Source organism: Drosophila sechellia, chromosome 3L (assembly GCF_004382195.2).
Source record: "Drosophila sechellia strain sech25 chromosome 3L, ASM438219v1, whole genome shotgun sequence".
NCBI classification, from domain to species: domain Eukaryota; kingdom Metazoa; phylum Arthropoda; class Insecta; order Diptera; family Drosophilidae; genus Drosophila; species Drosophila sechellia.
Window position 1 is genome coordinate 12,959,819 of NC_045951.1, and position 15,546 is coordinate 12,975,364.

General features: G+C 44.3%; 1 protein-coding gene, 1 long non-coding RNA gene and 1 other non-coding gene across 3 annotated transcripts in view; all 3 read left to right on the forward strand.

Moving 5' to 3' along the window:
- The window catches only part of LOC6605554 (protein slit), a 49,949-nt gene extending 38,425 nt beyond the window's left edge, over positions 1-11,524 (forward strand). The window contains 1 exon segment of the mRNA XM_032717570.1: positions 8,084-11,524. Within this exon segment, the coding sequence (XP_032573461.1) occupies positions 8,211-10,532 (2,322 nt within the window). The 5' untranslated portion in view covers positions 8,084-8,210 and the 3' untranslated portion in view covers positions 10,533-11,524.
- A 731-nt stretch (positions 11,525-12,255) lies between these two features.
- Positions 12,256-12,337, forward strand: Trnal-aag. Its single transcript has one exon. It is a non-coding gene; the product is annotated as a tRNA-Leu (tRNA).
- Positions 12,338-14,742: 2,405 nt separating this feature from the next.
- On the forward strand, positions 14,743-15,432 carry LOC116801103. Its single transcript, XR_004361776.1, has 3 exons — positions 14,743-14,834; positions 15,032-15,284; positions 15,346-15,432. It is a non-coding gene; the product is annotated as an uncharacterized LOC116801103 (long non-coding RNA).
- The last annotated feature ends 114 nt before the right edge of the window (positions 15,433-15,546 follow it).

A 15,546-nucleotide genomic window follows, 5' to 3' on the forward strand; every position in this document is an offset into this window, starting at 1 on the left:
ATCGCACTTAACTCATGTCTCGGGGTCTCTCTTTAAATGAGTCTGGTTAGCTCTCGCCATTCTTGCACTGAGAGAAAAGCCGAGTTCACTACCTCTTGAGATAGATTGTCACAAATAAGAAATTTTGCATTTAAGCCAGAAGCTCTTACCTATTAGCTCATGATGATTACTAAATCGTAAAAAATGCTTATCACTTCTTAGAAAAATATGTTTTGTCTTTCTAAGTGGTGGAATATATAATTATATTATATTATTTTTCTTTGTGTAGTTATCTACTTCTCGTTCCCGCTCGCTTTGAGCACGGAGCATAAACAATGGTGCTGCTTAAAGCAAAAAAACACGCTGCCCCTTGCCACACGCTCCGTGCCCATTCCCATTCAGACCCCCCTCACCATCGCCTTCAGCCACGTAGAGTTCTGCACACATGTGTCGCTGTCCCGCTGCACCCACCGCCCACCGAGACCCACCTCCCAACGGCCTTGCCTCATGTTAAATTCACCGGGGAACGCAGCGCCGATGGGGGAAGGGGATGGGGAAGAGCACGGGGCAGTAGGCAAAAAGTTGAGACTTATTTTATACTTTTTTGTACTTCATGGCCGTACAATGTTGAGCGTGGAAATTTAAAAGCAAATGCAAACAATATGGAACATTTTAAATGCACAGTGGAATGAATTACTAACAAGACAAATCTCAACTCCTATCTCTCGTTGAACAAAAAAAAAAGTAACCAATTTTGGTAAAAAGCAATGTAATATTTAGATTTCACTAAAGCTAGCGGGTTCCCACTTATATATTATTTACAAATTTGAAATTACCTTGATACTCCTGCCACACTGTGTTCTTTTTTTCGTAGGACAGCAGCGGCCGAGTAAATCACCGCAACTGTGAAACTAAATTTCCAGGGCACTAAATTTACGCACAGCCAACTAAACCCGAGCGAAACTGAGAGAGCAGCCTGAACCCCAGTTAACCCCAAACCGAGTGGAGCAGTGTATGCTGCCCGCTTAGATCCTTGTCTCGCTCTTCTACTCCGGCTGTCTCTGTCCCTTTCCCTTTGCTATATCCTTGCCGTGCAATTTTCACCATTTTGTGGTGCACTTTGCGCCCGGCCGCGATTTTGCAAAAGATTTATGGGCCACGACATGGAAGCGGAAGCGCTGCTGTCCAGGCCACTAAGTCCAGCTGCAGGTATGCACCAAACACCACCCACCATCCACGACCTAAGCACCACCCACCACCCAACATCCTTCTGCTTCTGTTGAGTCAGCAACAAAGGGGCTGAGGGTGGGAAGGCATTGTCGCGAATAGTCCTTTCCTAATGCCTGTCAGCAAATGCCGTTGTAAGGAGCTCAAGCCCCAAGTCCTTTTTACAGCGGAAAATGTTAGAAACAATGCCAAAAATTGTTGACAATTCAGAGGATAATTAATTATAAATTAATTTATAACTAATATACTATAATAAATATTTGAACGTGAATTAAATTTTCTTTACACCAAGGATGTCAATAAGATTTACAATAGGAGTACAGTATTTTTCTCAAGTGCATTCATTTTCGTCCTTATCAAGTTGGCTCGTTTTCATTTAGCGCCCTTTACCTTTTCACTATTTAATGCTTAATTTAAATACAAATCCGATCTGTTTGCTGACTTTTGTCGATAAGCGGCAGCAGAAATGATGGCCAAAGTTGGCCATCTAATGGAGAAAAGAAACGAAAGCGGAAGCAGAAAAAATCATTTTGCCTTGGCAATGGCAATTTAATTTGCTTTGGCTTAGAAGCTCGGCCAACTTTTCGGCACTTGAAATGAGAGTTCGGCCAAAAGGATTCTGGTGTCTAGAGTTACGAGGCTTCCTAATGGTTCTAAGTCCTGTGCACACAACATCAGTATGAAAATGGGGGTGGTGGTGATGGCAGTGGATTGAGATTCATTAAATTACCACTGGTACTTATAAAATCTATAAGAGTGTTCCATAAGATCCTATTAGGTCCTATCAAATCATACTTTCACTGTATTTAATATAATTAAACTTTAAATTTTTAAGGTATTATATGGTAAAAATGCATCTGCCAACTAGCTGCTTACTCTTGAACTCAGTGATATCAAACCCATTATATTTCCTCTGTCTCTAGTCTGCCCAAAGTGCGCCTTTAACCCAGCATTTTCTGGCAACCTCAGTGAACCACCTCCTTCTTCCTTCCAACTCCACTTCATACACAGAATTTATGTCTCGACTTGCCTAAGCCATGTTTGTAGTAAAACCTCCACTATCGCGCCTTAATTTTAAAGCCCTCGACGCTAAATGGTCTGCCGGAACCTAGAAACCGGAGCCAAAGCCCCCTTTTTTGTGGGTCTTGCCGCCATCTGCATTCGTTGGCAAAGTTTATGTTCGACATGCTGTAATGGCGCCATATGCGCGTTTATCAAAAAAAAAGGGCACACCCCACTCTGCTCTAGATTCCTGAATAAGTCTGGGATATATGGGTTAGTTTTCCGCTTGCCGTATAAATTTGTTTAAGACATATAGCAAGGATCAATAGCTCGGGATTTATTGTCTGCCACATATAACTTTGTCTTGGCTTTAAACTCCCAGACACGGAAGTGCTAAAAGGGCGGGCACTGCTGGATGGCAAGGTCGATGGGCGAAACTTTTTTACCTACTTTCGACTGTCGCCGCTTTCTGGGCAGAAAGCCAAGGGAGAAAAGCCACGGCAAACGAGATGGCTAGAAAATTATGGCTAAAATGGCGACGTCGTCTGGGGCCGAGGAGAAAACCTCCACGACGACGTCGTCTTGCGGTCGTTTATATGTAAAATATTTGGTTTACTTTATGACTGCTTTGGGTATTACTCTTTACTTTCTTGCAGTGCCAATTCTCGCTCGTTCTCTTCGTCTTTGGGCCAACTTTTTGGCCAGGCTGTAAAGACAAACAGCGATGCGGGCAACGGCGATGGAGGTGCTAGGAATTATGCCATAAAAGCATCGTCGTAGTTCCAACTTTGCCAAATTCTTGGCTTGTCGTCGACATCATCCTCTTTGTCATCCTCCGGTTTTTCCCAACCACCGCGGTCTTCAACGCCGTCGCCGTCGCCTAGTCTCAATGTTCAAGGGGGCCATAAAATACTTTTTGAATCCGAAGCGTTTGGCGGATAATATGGCGGGCAGAGGAGATTACCGGCTAGGGACATCTTCCCACCATCACCGAGCCAGAACAAAACCAACAAATGAGCCAACTCACTGGGGCGCCTCTTTAACCGCTCATTTCGGGGTGTTGAACCTGCAATGGATTACATCCGGAGAATGCCAAGTGGGGGAATCCCCTGGAGGTGTGGAAGTGACCACCAGACAGTTTTGGAAATTTACAAAGTAGAGTACAACTTTTGCCTGATAACCTAGTGGAAATTTCAACAATGCATTAAGGCATATTATGTTTCGGACCTATAATTATGCATTGATCATTTATTAAACAATATTTTGCTAGGCAATCGATAGCATATTCACCTTTCCTGGGGGATATTTGTTTGAAAAGTGAATTAAAACTTGTGGTATAACATAGAGAAACATAGCGCCTTAGATTAATCTAATCTTTTCTTGTACCTAACTCTGGGTGTACTCGAATTGAGGTCACCTCACCTCTCCCATGAGCATCTTACCCATAACAAGTTCTTTTTCAGCACTTGAAAGTGGCCCCGCACACATGTATCCATTAAACCTGACTCCCCCTAAAATTAGCTTCTCCGAGCTGATTATAGTGTGCCCCTTTTCCCAATCACATCTACTCCATATCCGTGTAGGTTTTGCGGTTCATAAACACAAATCAGCTGCAGAAATGGAGAAGCAGAAAGCGTTCAGTTCGTGCGCCAAATTCCGAATCGAAATCCAAGCCCAAGCCCGATTCAATTGCTGATTGGAGGAGTGGGCGGTTGGGTGAGTGGGGCAGTGAATGTGGAATGGAGAATAGGAATGGGAATGGGACTGAAACTTGTGCCCGATTACCATTACTGAAAATTGAAGTAACATGTGTGACGATGCGCAATTGGCAAGCGCCCCCTGGCGGCCACTCTCTGTAAGCTGTTACGCCCCACCCACCCACTCAGATACAGAAACCACCCATCTATTGTTTCGTTTTCTATTTCACAGACGAGTGGCTGTTGCCGCGGCGACTTTCACTGGCACACAGCCTTCAGCTTTGGCCTCCACTGGGGAACTAGGTGGCTGGGTGGTTGGTTGAGTGTGTGGTGCTGCTGGATACTGGATGCTGGTTGCCACGGCGGTGCCCCAAATACCGCTTCCAATTTGGAGCTGGCTGTGCGTGAGCCTGCCATGTCTTTGTTTTGTCTCCCTGCGATGGCAAATATTTGGTCTGCCCGCGTCGGCAGGAAAAAGTATCTTGCAGATGCACACAAAAAGTATCTCGTCGAAGACGAAGAAGTCGTAGCTGCTAAAACTGAAACTGTAAACTGTGCAAATAGTGCAAATGGGGTGGAGGCTGCTCCGTACATGTCTCGAGCGGAAACTGTGCCAAAAGACGTATGGTACAAAGCAGGATAAATTTGCCAAGTTTATCATAGCAAGCGGATGGGGGCGTTGCCGGGCGGTACAGGACTCTCGTGTGGAGCGGCTGGACGGGGGGTGGGGTGAAGGGAGAGAGGGGGGGCTGTTGGCAAAACATGAGCCAGGGCATTGAGCATAAAATATTGTCGGCGATATTTTAACGCGCGCTCAAGCGAAATTGTCATATAAATAACGCCCAGGGAAGGGGTTGTTTTTGTGGGCCCCGGGGGTTTCTGGTTTAAGGTTTTAGGATATTGGCTGGCGTTACTTTGAAATATTAAACATTTGGCAAACAGGCAAAGTTGAAGTTTATTGCCGACGTTGATGGCTCGAGTTGAGCAAGTTTTTTGTGTAAAGGGGGGCCCGGTGGAAAATGGGAGGAAGAAGGAAATTGGGCCAGGCCAGCTGAAACCTGGAAACCATTATGGACCCGTCGATTCCTATGCTATTTTTAAGCACCGTCAAACTTTTTCCGCCCGCCACAGATAAAAGGGGAAAACTGAGTTCGCCACGGGCACAACTGTACTTGCCAACTCTTTTCCATTTCCCCCCCCCCATCCCTCTTTTTTTTTTTTGTCTACCATTAAATCAGAAACATGCATTTATTTAGCAATTTCCACCAACTGCAACAGAAAAGTTGTGGCAAATGATTCTTTTTTGTGCTGGCAAAATTTCAAAAAGCAAAAAAAAAAACAATCTCTAGACTAAACAAAAAGCAACAACAGAAAGTGTTAAAAGGGGGTGGCTGGTGGGCGGGGCAGTGAAGCGGAAGTCATAGCGCTGGGCCAAAGCAAAAGCAAAACTAAAATCCGGGGACCAAAAACCGACAAAAGACGCACCAGAAAACGGCACCAGACAGATACAATAAAAAGAGGTTTGTCCACCCGCAACCCCCTTTTTTTTGGGCCATGGCCGCAAGGCTGTTGGACTCGCTACCACTCAAAGAAAATCAATGCTATATTCAGGAGCTATATATAGATTTCCTAAAGGTCATATAAATTCCTTAAATTAAATTGCTTTTTGTGATATAAATGATCAGCACATTTGGATTTATATTAGGAGTTGTTATATGAACGAAAAGAAGAACGTTCATTAGAGTATGAAACAGGCTATATGTATAATTAAATAAATCAAATATTATCAAAAGCAAAATAATTACTAATAAGTGGTGCTATGTTCTAATTTTTGTTCACTGTACAAGGTTCCAACGGCAAACATTTTGCAACAATGGTCGAAAAGATATCGTCATGGGCGGGGAAAAGTGACCGAGAGGGGTCAAAAAGTGCAAGTCGGACACGAACGGAACTAATAAATGAGTTCAGCAACAGCAGCAAACCAAATAAAAATGTCCTGAAAAGGCAACAAAAGCAACCGAATAAAATCTCAGCGCCAGACCATAAAATATTAAGGGCATACTTTCAATGGATGGGGGGATTGAAAGGTTGCCAGGGGAGAAGGGAAACTTTTGGTGACAATTTAAATACTGCATCCATGGTGTAGTTCGACCAGTGCTTTTTAGATTATAAGAGCGTTCTGAAAGTCAGTAGAGCTCTGTAAAGAATTTAATTAAACAAGATCCAAAGGAGTAGCTATAGTATTTCATTTCAAACCCTTTTTTAATCTACCGCGATTTGCGGATAAACTAAATCGTTAGTTAGCACATTGTTAAATTGTAATGGCAAAATCAAGCAATCATATTATTGTGGGTGTATTCAAAATTCGAAAGTATATAACCCACAAGGAGCGTTATCAGAGATTCTCACTCCATATATGCCACCTTAGCTCATAACCTTTGGTGAGGAAAAGCACCCGACCCATCCTAACCCTACTGATAGCTTCTGAACTTCTCGACAGGTCGTGGCTGCGAGCTCATTGAAACCAGGCCTGCGGTATCGCGTTGGCCATTTAACAGGATTTTAGCAATTTAAATATGATTTTTCCCATACCCATCATCATCAGCCATATGCATTTCAAGCAGCTGGGCTGGCGGCATATACAAAGGAAAACTTCACAGTTGTTTTTATTCGCCCGAAAATGTTGTCGGTTGTTTGTTCTTCGAGGCGGAGATGCCTGCCTCAACAAGTTGCTTTATGGCATATGCATGATAATGATGAGGAGTCGGAACTGGGACCGGGATAAGGCCAGGAAGGACCCTCCACGAGTGCCATTTTTTGTGGCCCTCGTTCGTATGATGTCTGCTCCCGGGTGTTTATGTGATATTTACATAATAAAAAGCGAGAGTTCCAGGGGATGGAAGTTATATCCTTTTGGTCGGATGGGGGAGGACCAAGACCGCTCCCCGCCGCTCTGAAGTTTTGACCCACATCTATGATTATTTTCATAGCGCCTTTGGGGCCCAGCCACGCCCACGCTGCGTAAAGTTGAAAAATATGAAAAAGGGGAACGATACATCCTTTGTCTTTTTTGGCCTTCTCCCATCCTCTGAAAAAAAAAAACAACAAAGGAAAGAAGAATTTCGCCTTTGTTTTATTTATTTTATGGCCCGTTTGGGGAGCCCACTGCCGATATCCTTTTTCGGGGCCCCATCCTTGAACTTCTCGCAGTTGCCGCGCTAAATTAAGTTTTGTTTTGCCAGTTGTCCCCAGATCCCAGATCCCAGCTCCTCCACCTCCGTCCAATGTTGCCCATCAGCCCCGGAGCTGATAAATGTCCCCAAAGCAAACAAAGTGCAAGTTGTTTTTAAGTTTGGCCCCAACTATGCGGCATATCTTTGGCCTGTTTGGAGATCCATTGGGAAGTGGTAGCTTTAAGGCAACCGGGCTTAAATGGGGGTTGAGTTTTGGGGCCAGGGTCTGACTTTGGGGACCTGCCAGTTGACACAAAGGGTTGCTGGCGTTGGCCCTTTGTCTGACATGTGTGCCGACTTGGCCGGGTTAAGAAACAGACTTTGGCAATGTTACATGGTTTTGGTGTTCAAATGATTAAAATATTATTAAAGCCATTTTAAATAAGCTGCATATTTAGAAATATTAGCCAGTTCTCTCTGTAGTAAATCATGGAGTGTGTACTTCAGATTTAATGAAGAATTCCTGAGGAAATCGTGCGGTTCCGTGCAATCTGCTTCCATTCATTCAATCGATAACCCAACCCCGGAGTTCCGATCCAATTCAAGCTAAACTGCCTGGCAACCATTAGGTCTGCAGCAGACTGGCAGGCAACTGTTAAAGTGAAACTCGAAACAACTTCCATTTGCTTTTAGCCAGTCGCTAATTCCGTTTCTAATGTCCAGGCCGTGGCCATTTAAATTGTCTTCATTTGTTTACTGCCCGACAGTCAAATGGGGGTAGACTTCGGGGCGAGTGTGGGGGGTGTATGGAGGGCTGGAGCTGAAAGTAATCCACAAAACTACCGATTAACTCCCGACGGGGGCAATGCGATTGCTCTGCAGCTCTGCAGCTGCCAAATCCAATGGAAATCCAAAAGCCAAGCATTTTTGAACTCTAATGGAAAATCAATTTAAATCGAAGCCCGGCTAACCCCGCACCTTTTTGTTTCCTTCATCTATTTGCAGGCGAATGCCGGAGTCTGGACTGGAAAGCCATTGGCGAACTTGGCCAGAACGTAGTTAACGTAGAAAAGGAGAGCGGCACAAACGAAGCGACGACGAGTGCAAAGAGCCAAAAGACAGTGAGCGTGTAATGAGCAGACGACGGGCAATTACCATGTCGTTGGCTCCCCATCTTGGCCAGGCTTTTAGCCTCTGCCTGTGCCTGGTTTTGGCCACATTGCCAGTGGCCCTGGGATTGGCCAACTGCCCGAATGGCTGCGAGTGCGACGACGACACCCTGATGGTCAATTGCGGCGAGGGAACGCTGGACGTCCTGCCCATAGCCCTGAATCCCGCCATCCAGCGTCTGGTGATCAAGAATAACAAACTAAAGACCATCGACTCATCCATGCAGTTCTATGCCCAGCTCACTTTCCTCGATCTGTCATTCAATGACATGCTCACCATACCGGAACGTTCGTTTGCGTATCACGCAAAATTGCAGGAGCTGCATCTGGACCACAATAAGATTGGCCAGGTGTCGAACAAGACCTTCCTGGGACTGTCCACCATCAGTGTTTTAAATCTGAGAGGCAACTTGATTGCCGAACTGGAGTACCGCACTTTTTCGCCCATGGTCAAGCTCGCTGAGCTTAATCTCGGCCAGAACCGCATCAGCCACATCGATCCACATGCCCTGGATGGCTTGGACAACTTGAGGGTGCTCTATCTGGATGATAATACACTGACCACAGTGCCGGGGGAACTAACCTTCCAGGCACTCCACTCCCTGGCTGAACTATACTTGGGCACCAATTCCTTTATGACGATTCCCGGAGGAGCTTTCCAGGATCTCAAAGGTCTAACCCGATTGGATCTGCGCGGAGCTGGCTTGCTCAACATCTCGGGAGATGCTCTCAAGGGTCTGGAGTCCCTTCGCTTTTTGGATCTGTCAGATAATCGCCTTCCTGCGATACCCACAGCAGCCTTTCAGCGATTGGGACGCCTGGAACAGCTAAACATTGGCCAGAATGACTTTGAGGTGATCTCCTCGGGCGCCTTTTCGGGTCTCCGTGAGCTAAGGCACTTGGAACTGACAGGTGCCCAGCGACTGAGACGCGTGGAGAGCGGTGCCTTCAGTGGAAACACAAACCTGGAGCACCTTAACCTCTCCAGTAACAAGCAGTTGAACGAATTATCCTCCATCGCCTTGGGTGGCTTGCCCCATCTGAGCACAGTGGTGTTGAAGGCCAATCAGTTGAGCAGCCTGGATGAAGGTCTAGTGCCCTGGGCTGATCTGCAAACCCTTGATCTCTCGGAAAATCCATTTGAATGTGACTGCCGACTTCTGTGGCTGCGTCATTTGCTGGTCAGCAGGAATGCCAGTGGTCAGTATGCGCCCGTCATCTGTGCCTATCCAACGGCTCTGAGGGACTTGCCACTAGCCCATTTGGCAGAACCACTTTTAGGCTGTGCCCATGGAGCAGCCAGTAAGCAGGCGATCATAGGGATCCTGGTGGTGGCTTGTGCCGCACTGATAACCACTTTGGCCCTGGTTCTCTACACCTGCCGTCACAGGATTCGGGAGATGCTAAAAGGTCATTCGGCGTTGGGGCGTAAGGAGCGCGAATATCAGAAGACCTTTTCCGATGAGGAGTACATGTCGCGACCACCTCCCGGTGGCGGTGGAGTTCATCCTGGGGGCTACCCCTACTTCGCTGGCAGCAGCCGGCCGATACCGGTCACCGAGCTTTAGCTAGAAGCACCACCCCCGCCTCAGCTGCGGGGTCGGGGTGGTGGTGGTGGCGCCAGCACCGCCAGCGGCGCCGTGCAGCAGCTCCAGGTGCCCAGTGCCGTGGACCAAGCCTCCAACTCCTTCGCCCAGCTCAGCCACATTCACTACATGACTAACAATGGCCAACAGCAACAGGCGCAGCAACAATCGACCTCGAAGATGCACCACTCGCAGCAGGACATGCGTTTGTTGGCCTGCAACGGTGGGAAGCCACTGAATGCTACCTCGCTGCCGCGCCACCGACCACCGGTGGTGCAGGAGAGCACCCTGTCACACTATAGCCAGCCGCTTGCCAACGGTATTCGTCTCACCCAGGACCACTTTAACCACAACCAGAACCAGAGCCACAATCAGCACTACGGAGGAGTTTATGCCAAGCCGTGTGATGCGATGTCTGAACCGGGATATATCCACAACAATTCGCATTACTCGCTGCCATTAGATCACGATTTGCCACCCAGTCCCACGCCCACACCACCACCCCCCGCCCTGCCGCTGAGGAATGGAGTGGGCATGGCCCTGATCCATGGCAACACCACTGGGCGCAGATCCTTCAACAACAATAACAATGTGTCTACACTGTCCAACAACAATCATCATGGCATTGGCGGCGGAGTGGGCGTGGCAGTCGGCGGCACTGTGGGCAACAACAACGGGAGTCTGAGGCGGTACCACTGATATCCGGCCAAGACGTGCGGCACTTTGGGCCGCACCATCATCAAAACCAGGCCGGATCCGGATATCGAGCTGCATTACTTCTACAAGGGTTAAAGAGGAAACTTGAAAAGCAAGGGAATCGATCTAATTTAATCGGGTTTGCTTTGGTTCTCACTTTTGGAGAGAGTTTTGGGAAGTATGATATATATGCACTTTGATTTATTTTCTTCAAAAGTGAAAGTCGCAGTAAATCTGTATAATCATACTCTAGTTGTATATTCCTATGTTACGTGTATTCGAGCGAAAGCATTTTGTATAAATTAGTATTTAGTTCGAGAGGTTGTCGACCAGGAAAAGCGCAGGAAAATCGCAGGTGTATATAAGAAAATCTTGCGCACAATTTGGCGGACGGTGTGGATTGGGCAAAAATAAAATCTATTTTACATTTACCATCCTGCTGATCGGCCATTTAATTTGCATACAGTGATCTTAATATTTAGGTTATGTTAAAAGCAGTTCAATCATTGTAAATAATTAAAAGCTTTTTTATAAATACTTAAAAAGAAAATAAATTCAATTTCTAAACAAAAAAATAAGCAAGCAATTAATTTACTTTATAATATAACAAATAAGCTACGCGCTTAAGCACCAGTCATTAAAACTATGTATGTATTTAGCCTAAAGCTATCACAAAATATTCCAAAAAACAGTGAAAGAGCCTAAAAATAAAAATGGAAATAAATATGCCGAAACTAAAAAGAATACAACAGATTTTTATAGTTAATAGACTCAGTAAAGAATAAACTACTCATCGGAATATAAACAAAGAAGATGTTTACACAATGTAAAATGAAAATAGCATAACTATTGAAAACTCAGAAATATTCATGTAGACTCCACGCCGCATTCACAAATATGAATAAGCAATTATGCAACATACAAAAATACAAAGTAAATCTATATATACGAATTATGCGTGTAAATAAAAAGTAACTGTGCTCGAAAAAAACATACATTTTACATTGTTTTAATTTTGAATTTATCATTTTTCCAGCGTTCGCTGAGGTTTTTTATTTCAGCATTTGATTTCATTTACTCTTTTGACTGCAACAAGTCGGCCACAATTTTGATCAATTGTACATATTTAACAACTTAATGGAACAAATTGCAAAACCAATACAAGGGAGTTAAAAGTAACCTACAAATAAAAAAAAAAAGCTAAGATTACCATATATAATTGAAAACTTATTCAAACGCAAATTTCATATTCATATTTCATAACGAAGCAGATCTTTCATCTAGTTATACGACAACGCAACTATAAATATATTAAATCAATTTGAACTACAATTTAAGCAAATTACAAGGGACAAGCATAGTTAAACAAGCGAAAACACAAAATGGTAAATGAGTATAAGCCAGATATAGGGTGTAGCCGAATGCAAAAAATATCTGTGGATCAGCGTCTAATCGTATCACTAAAACAAGAAGTCAAAAACAAGTCATGCAAGGAATTCTATTAATGTAATGGATAATCGCAAACGCGAAGAAAATTGAAAATTCAACAGTGTTCAAGAACTAGAGGATAAAATCAAATAAAGAACAAATTTAACAATAAACGATGTGTTGTTTTAAATTATTCTGATTATTGCCTAAAAAATGTTTAATTTACCTGTGTGTTTTTCACAATTTTGTTGCAAGCTCTTCGCATTTGATTGACATTTCTATCCAGCCGCATATAGGGGGTAGCGTGGCCGAGCGGTCTAAGGCGCTGGTTTAAGGCACCAGTCTCCTCGGAGGCGTGGGTTCGAATCCCACCGCTGCCAAGCGAAAGCACTTTTTTTGTTTCCAATTTTAAATTTCTCCGAAATTTGCAAGTTGTTCAGCAATCTGCTAACGATTCCCGGTCGCAAGCACTTTGGGGAAAATAGCGCATGAGGCCTGGCATGGCAACTGTTTGTCGGTGTCAAATGTAAATACCTAAAAACACTTTTCCATGGCAGTTTAGTTAATGCCGCAGCGACTGAGTTGAAGCTGCAGTGGGAGCGTATGGCGCTCATCTGCATAATTTAATTACATTTAACAATAACAAAAACACGCGCTCACGCACACATGCCCCAACGTGCAGCGTTTTGCGCTAATAAGGGACAGACCCTTTTCGACGCCCTTTGCAACCCCTTTTGCTGCTGCTGCAACACGAGCTGTCAAGCGATGCGACACTTTGCTGAAATTTCGAACGAACTGGTGGATCAGAGTACGTGTCACGAACTGCGGACTTGTAAGATATATTTCCAACACTTTATAAGTCCGTATTTTCATTTCAAACTTTTAAATATTGAAATATATGTAATCTGCTTATTTAGAACTGATATTAGGATGAATTTTAGTATGTGTTCTAGATTAATAACTATTCCAAGTAATAATAACCCGAACTGATCATGGTTTGCTGATAATTTGAAATCAACTCTACCTTATACACATTATAAAAAGTCCTGAGGGCTTCGCTCACGGTGCCATCGCTGGAGGATCCAGAGATGCCCCGGCATAAACAGTTGCGCATTTGCATGCCCCTCGTGCCACAGGATGCCTCCAGCTTGTGTTGCTGATGTTGTTGCTGCTTGTGCATATGCGACATTAGTGCACGCAAACAACGTACACACAATTAGAAGAATTAACAGTAGTTAAGGCAACAACAACACGCTCAACTTGTTGGCAAGATGTGCATCGGTGAGCAAGGACGACAGGGGTAAAAGTGGGCGAAAGTGGGCGTTCGAAGGACGACGGGAATGGGGGATCTATTCCGCTGCCGGCGGCTGTTGTTGCTTCTGAACTTGTAATTTAGTTTCGAAACGAGTTCCGCTGCATGTCCGCTGCTGCTGCCGCAACTTATTGGCCACAACATGCCAACTTATTAGGCAAAAGCGCAAAAGTTATATATTGTTTCACAAGGCGCACATTGTTGCGGCCGTAAATATGTGGATACCGAGTTAAGGACAACGGGAAGCCAGCAAGTTGCCAGGGATGTGCGTTTATCGCTTTAAAATTAAGGTGCGCAAGAGATCAAAGTTGAATTGTTTCGAGATAAGAATAAATATATATATTCCATGACAAAAATGATATAACAAAGACGTATATATAGAATATAAACTTAAATATAAATACCAAAGCGACGAGAACAGCTGAAAAATCTCACAGTCATTGTATCAAATTTAATTAAAGTTTTACCCCATTTTTATTCCCTTCTCGTATTCAGCAACTAAGAATAACAAAATATTTTTAATTGCCAGCCCTAAAATTTATGCCACGAAAATTAATTTCAAAACAAAAGGAGTCTTTCCCTTGAAACCTTCGCCCCCAAACATTTTGTCTGCTTTGCTAATTTATATGATAATTTTTTTCCCATATTTCCATACACAGACTGGATAATATTTTTGTGCTATTTCATATTTCGTTGATGCGGTCGCTTTATTTTGAATACAAAAACGAGAAAGGATGCCAAAAGCCCCCAAAAACAACATAATGCCATCGTCTATTCAAACAGGCGTTTTTGGTTTGGCTCTTCCTTTTTTCCCCCAGTTTTTTGGGGTTTATTTTGCATGAAATTTTCGCTGAACTGGCACAAAAACAAGTCGGCAAGGGGATTGGGGTTGGGGTTGGTCAGGGGCTCATAGGCAGCTTTTTAATTTTCAGCATGAATTAGAATAATAGTCAACGGATATTACACAATGGCAGGCCAGGGGCGAACCTGCAAGGGGGCGGCTGCTGCTGTTGGGGATTTCCGGTCAGCTCGGTTCGCTAGGATTTGGGTTTTGGCCTTGGGGCGAAGGGCTGCTGGCCATTAAGGGAATTGCCGATGGAGGAATCTTTAATGAGAAACTAACAGCTAATAGTATTCCCTTTTCTGTACGTGGATTAAGGAAAGAGTTGCCAAAAATTATTTATTACATATTCAAAGTTGAAAATGAGAAATTGTAATTTATAATGCTAAGCTTGTTCCTCGAGAATTTCCAGAAAAGCATTTTAAACTTTTTTGTTGCACTCAACATCTCATTTGTGCTGTGACAAATATAAAATTTGCAAGGTATTTAAAATAAAGTCGCCCCCTTCTTGGAAAAACAAACGAAGAACGAAAACTAAAAAAAAAAAGGAAAAACAAGATGGTATAAAGTGCTGACACCTTTGAAAAATTTTCACGCTAATAAAACACAAAACATGCCAGGGCAATGTGAAAAGCGTGAAAAGCGTGGAGGAGTCCACAGTTCCCGGCAAGGAGACCACCGAGATGGATGGCGATAAAGTCAGGGAGGGTCCAGGACTTTTCCAGTGAGTCGGGTGTCAGTGGGAGTTGGGCCGGAAAAGCCAACAAAAGGAGCAGCCGCAAGCAACCGCAAGGGAGAAAGCTGGAAAGCCCAGGGAGCCCAGCAGGACTTGTTTTGTATTTGTCCCGAAAAAAGGAGGAGAGCAAAAATTTGTTTTAATGCCACGCTCTTTTTATGCTTTTCTTTATAACTTCTTTTCAGCTTTTTTGTCATGTTACAATTCTGCAGCGACAGCAGTAAAAAATAATATCCCCACACCCGCCGCCCCCAACCGGCAACCGCAACTTGTGCAACATCATAAACCCATTTGCGTTTTTAATTAGTAACATCGCAAGTTGGCGGACTGAAGCGGTCGGCCGAGGGCGAAAAGTAAATGACCATGCACAAAATGTTGCACAGATAACAAGTCCTGGCCTCACAAGCCTCACAAAAAAGAAAAACTAGAGCAAATAAGGTAAAAATTTTTAATTGCCGCAGAAGCGAAAATTATTAAGTTGCGGTTTCATTTCAAGTAGTGCGAACGCAACTAGCCATGGAACAGGAACTGGGCACTGCTAACTGGGAACAGGGAGCAGCCGGTGGCCAGTTAATCCTCATCACCGCCATAAAAGAGTCCGCCGCCAACAAAGTTGAAAAAGCGCAGCTCAAGTGGAGCAGCCTCCAGTCGGCGGAAATGGTTTCGGTTTCGGGTTCGGTGGCTCACTTTTTATATTTTC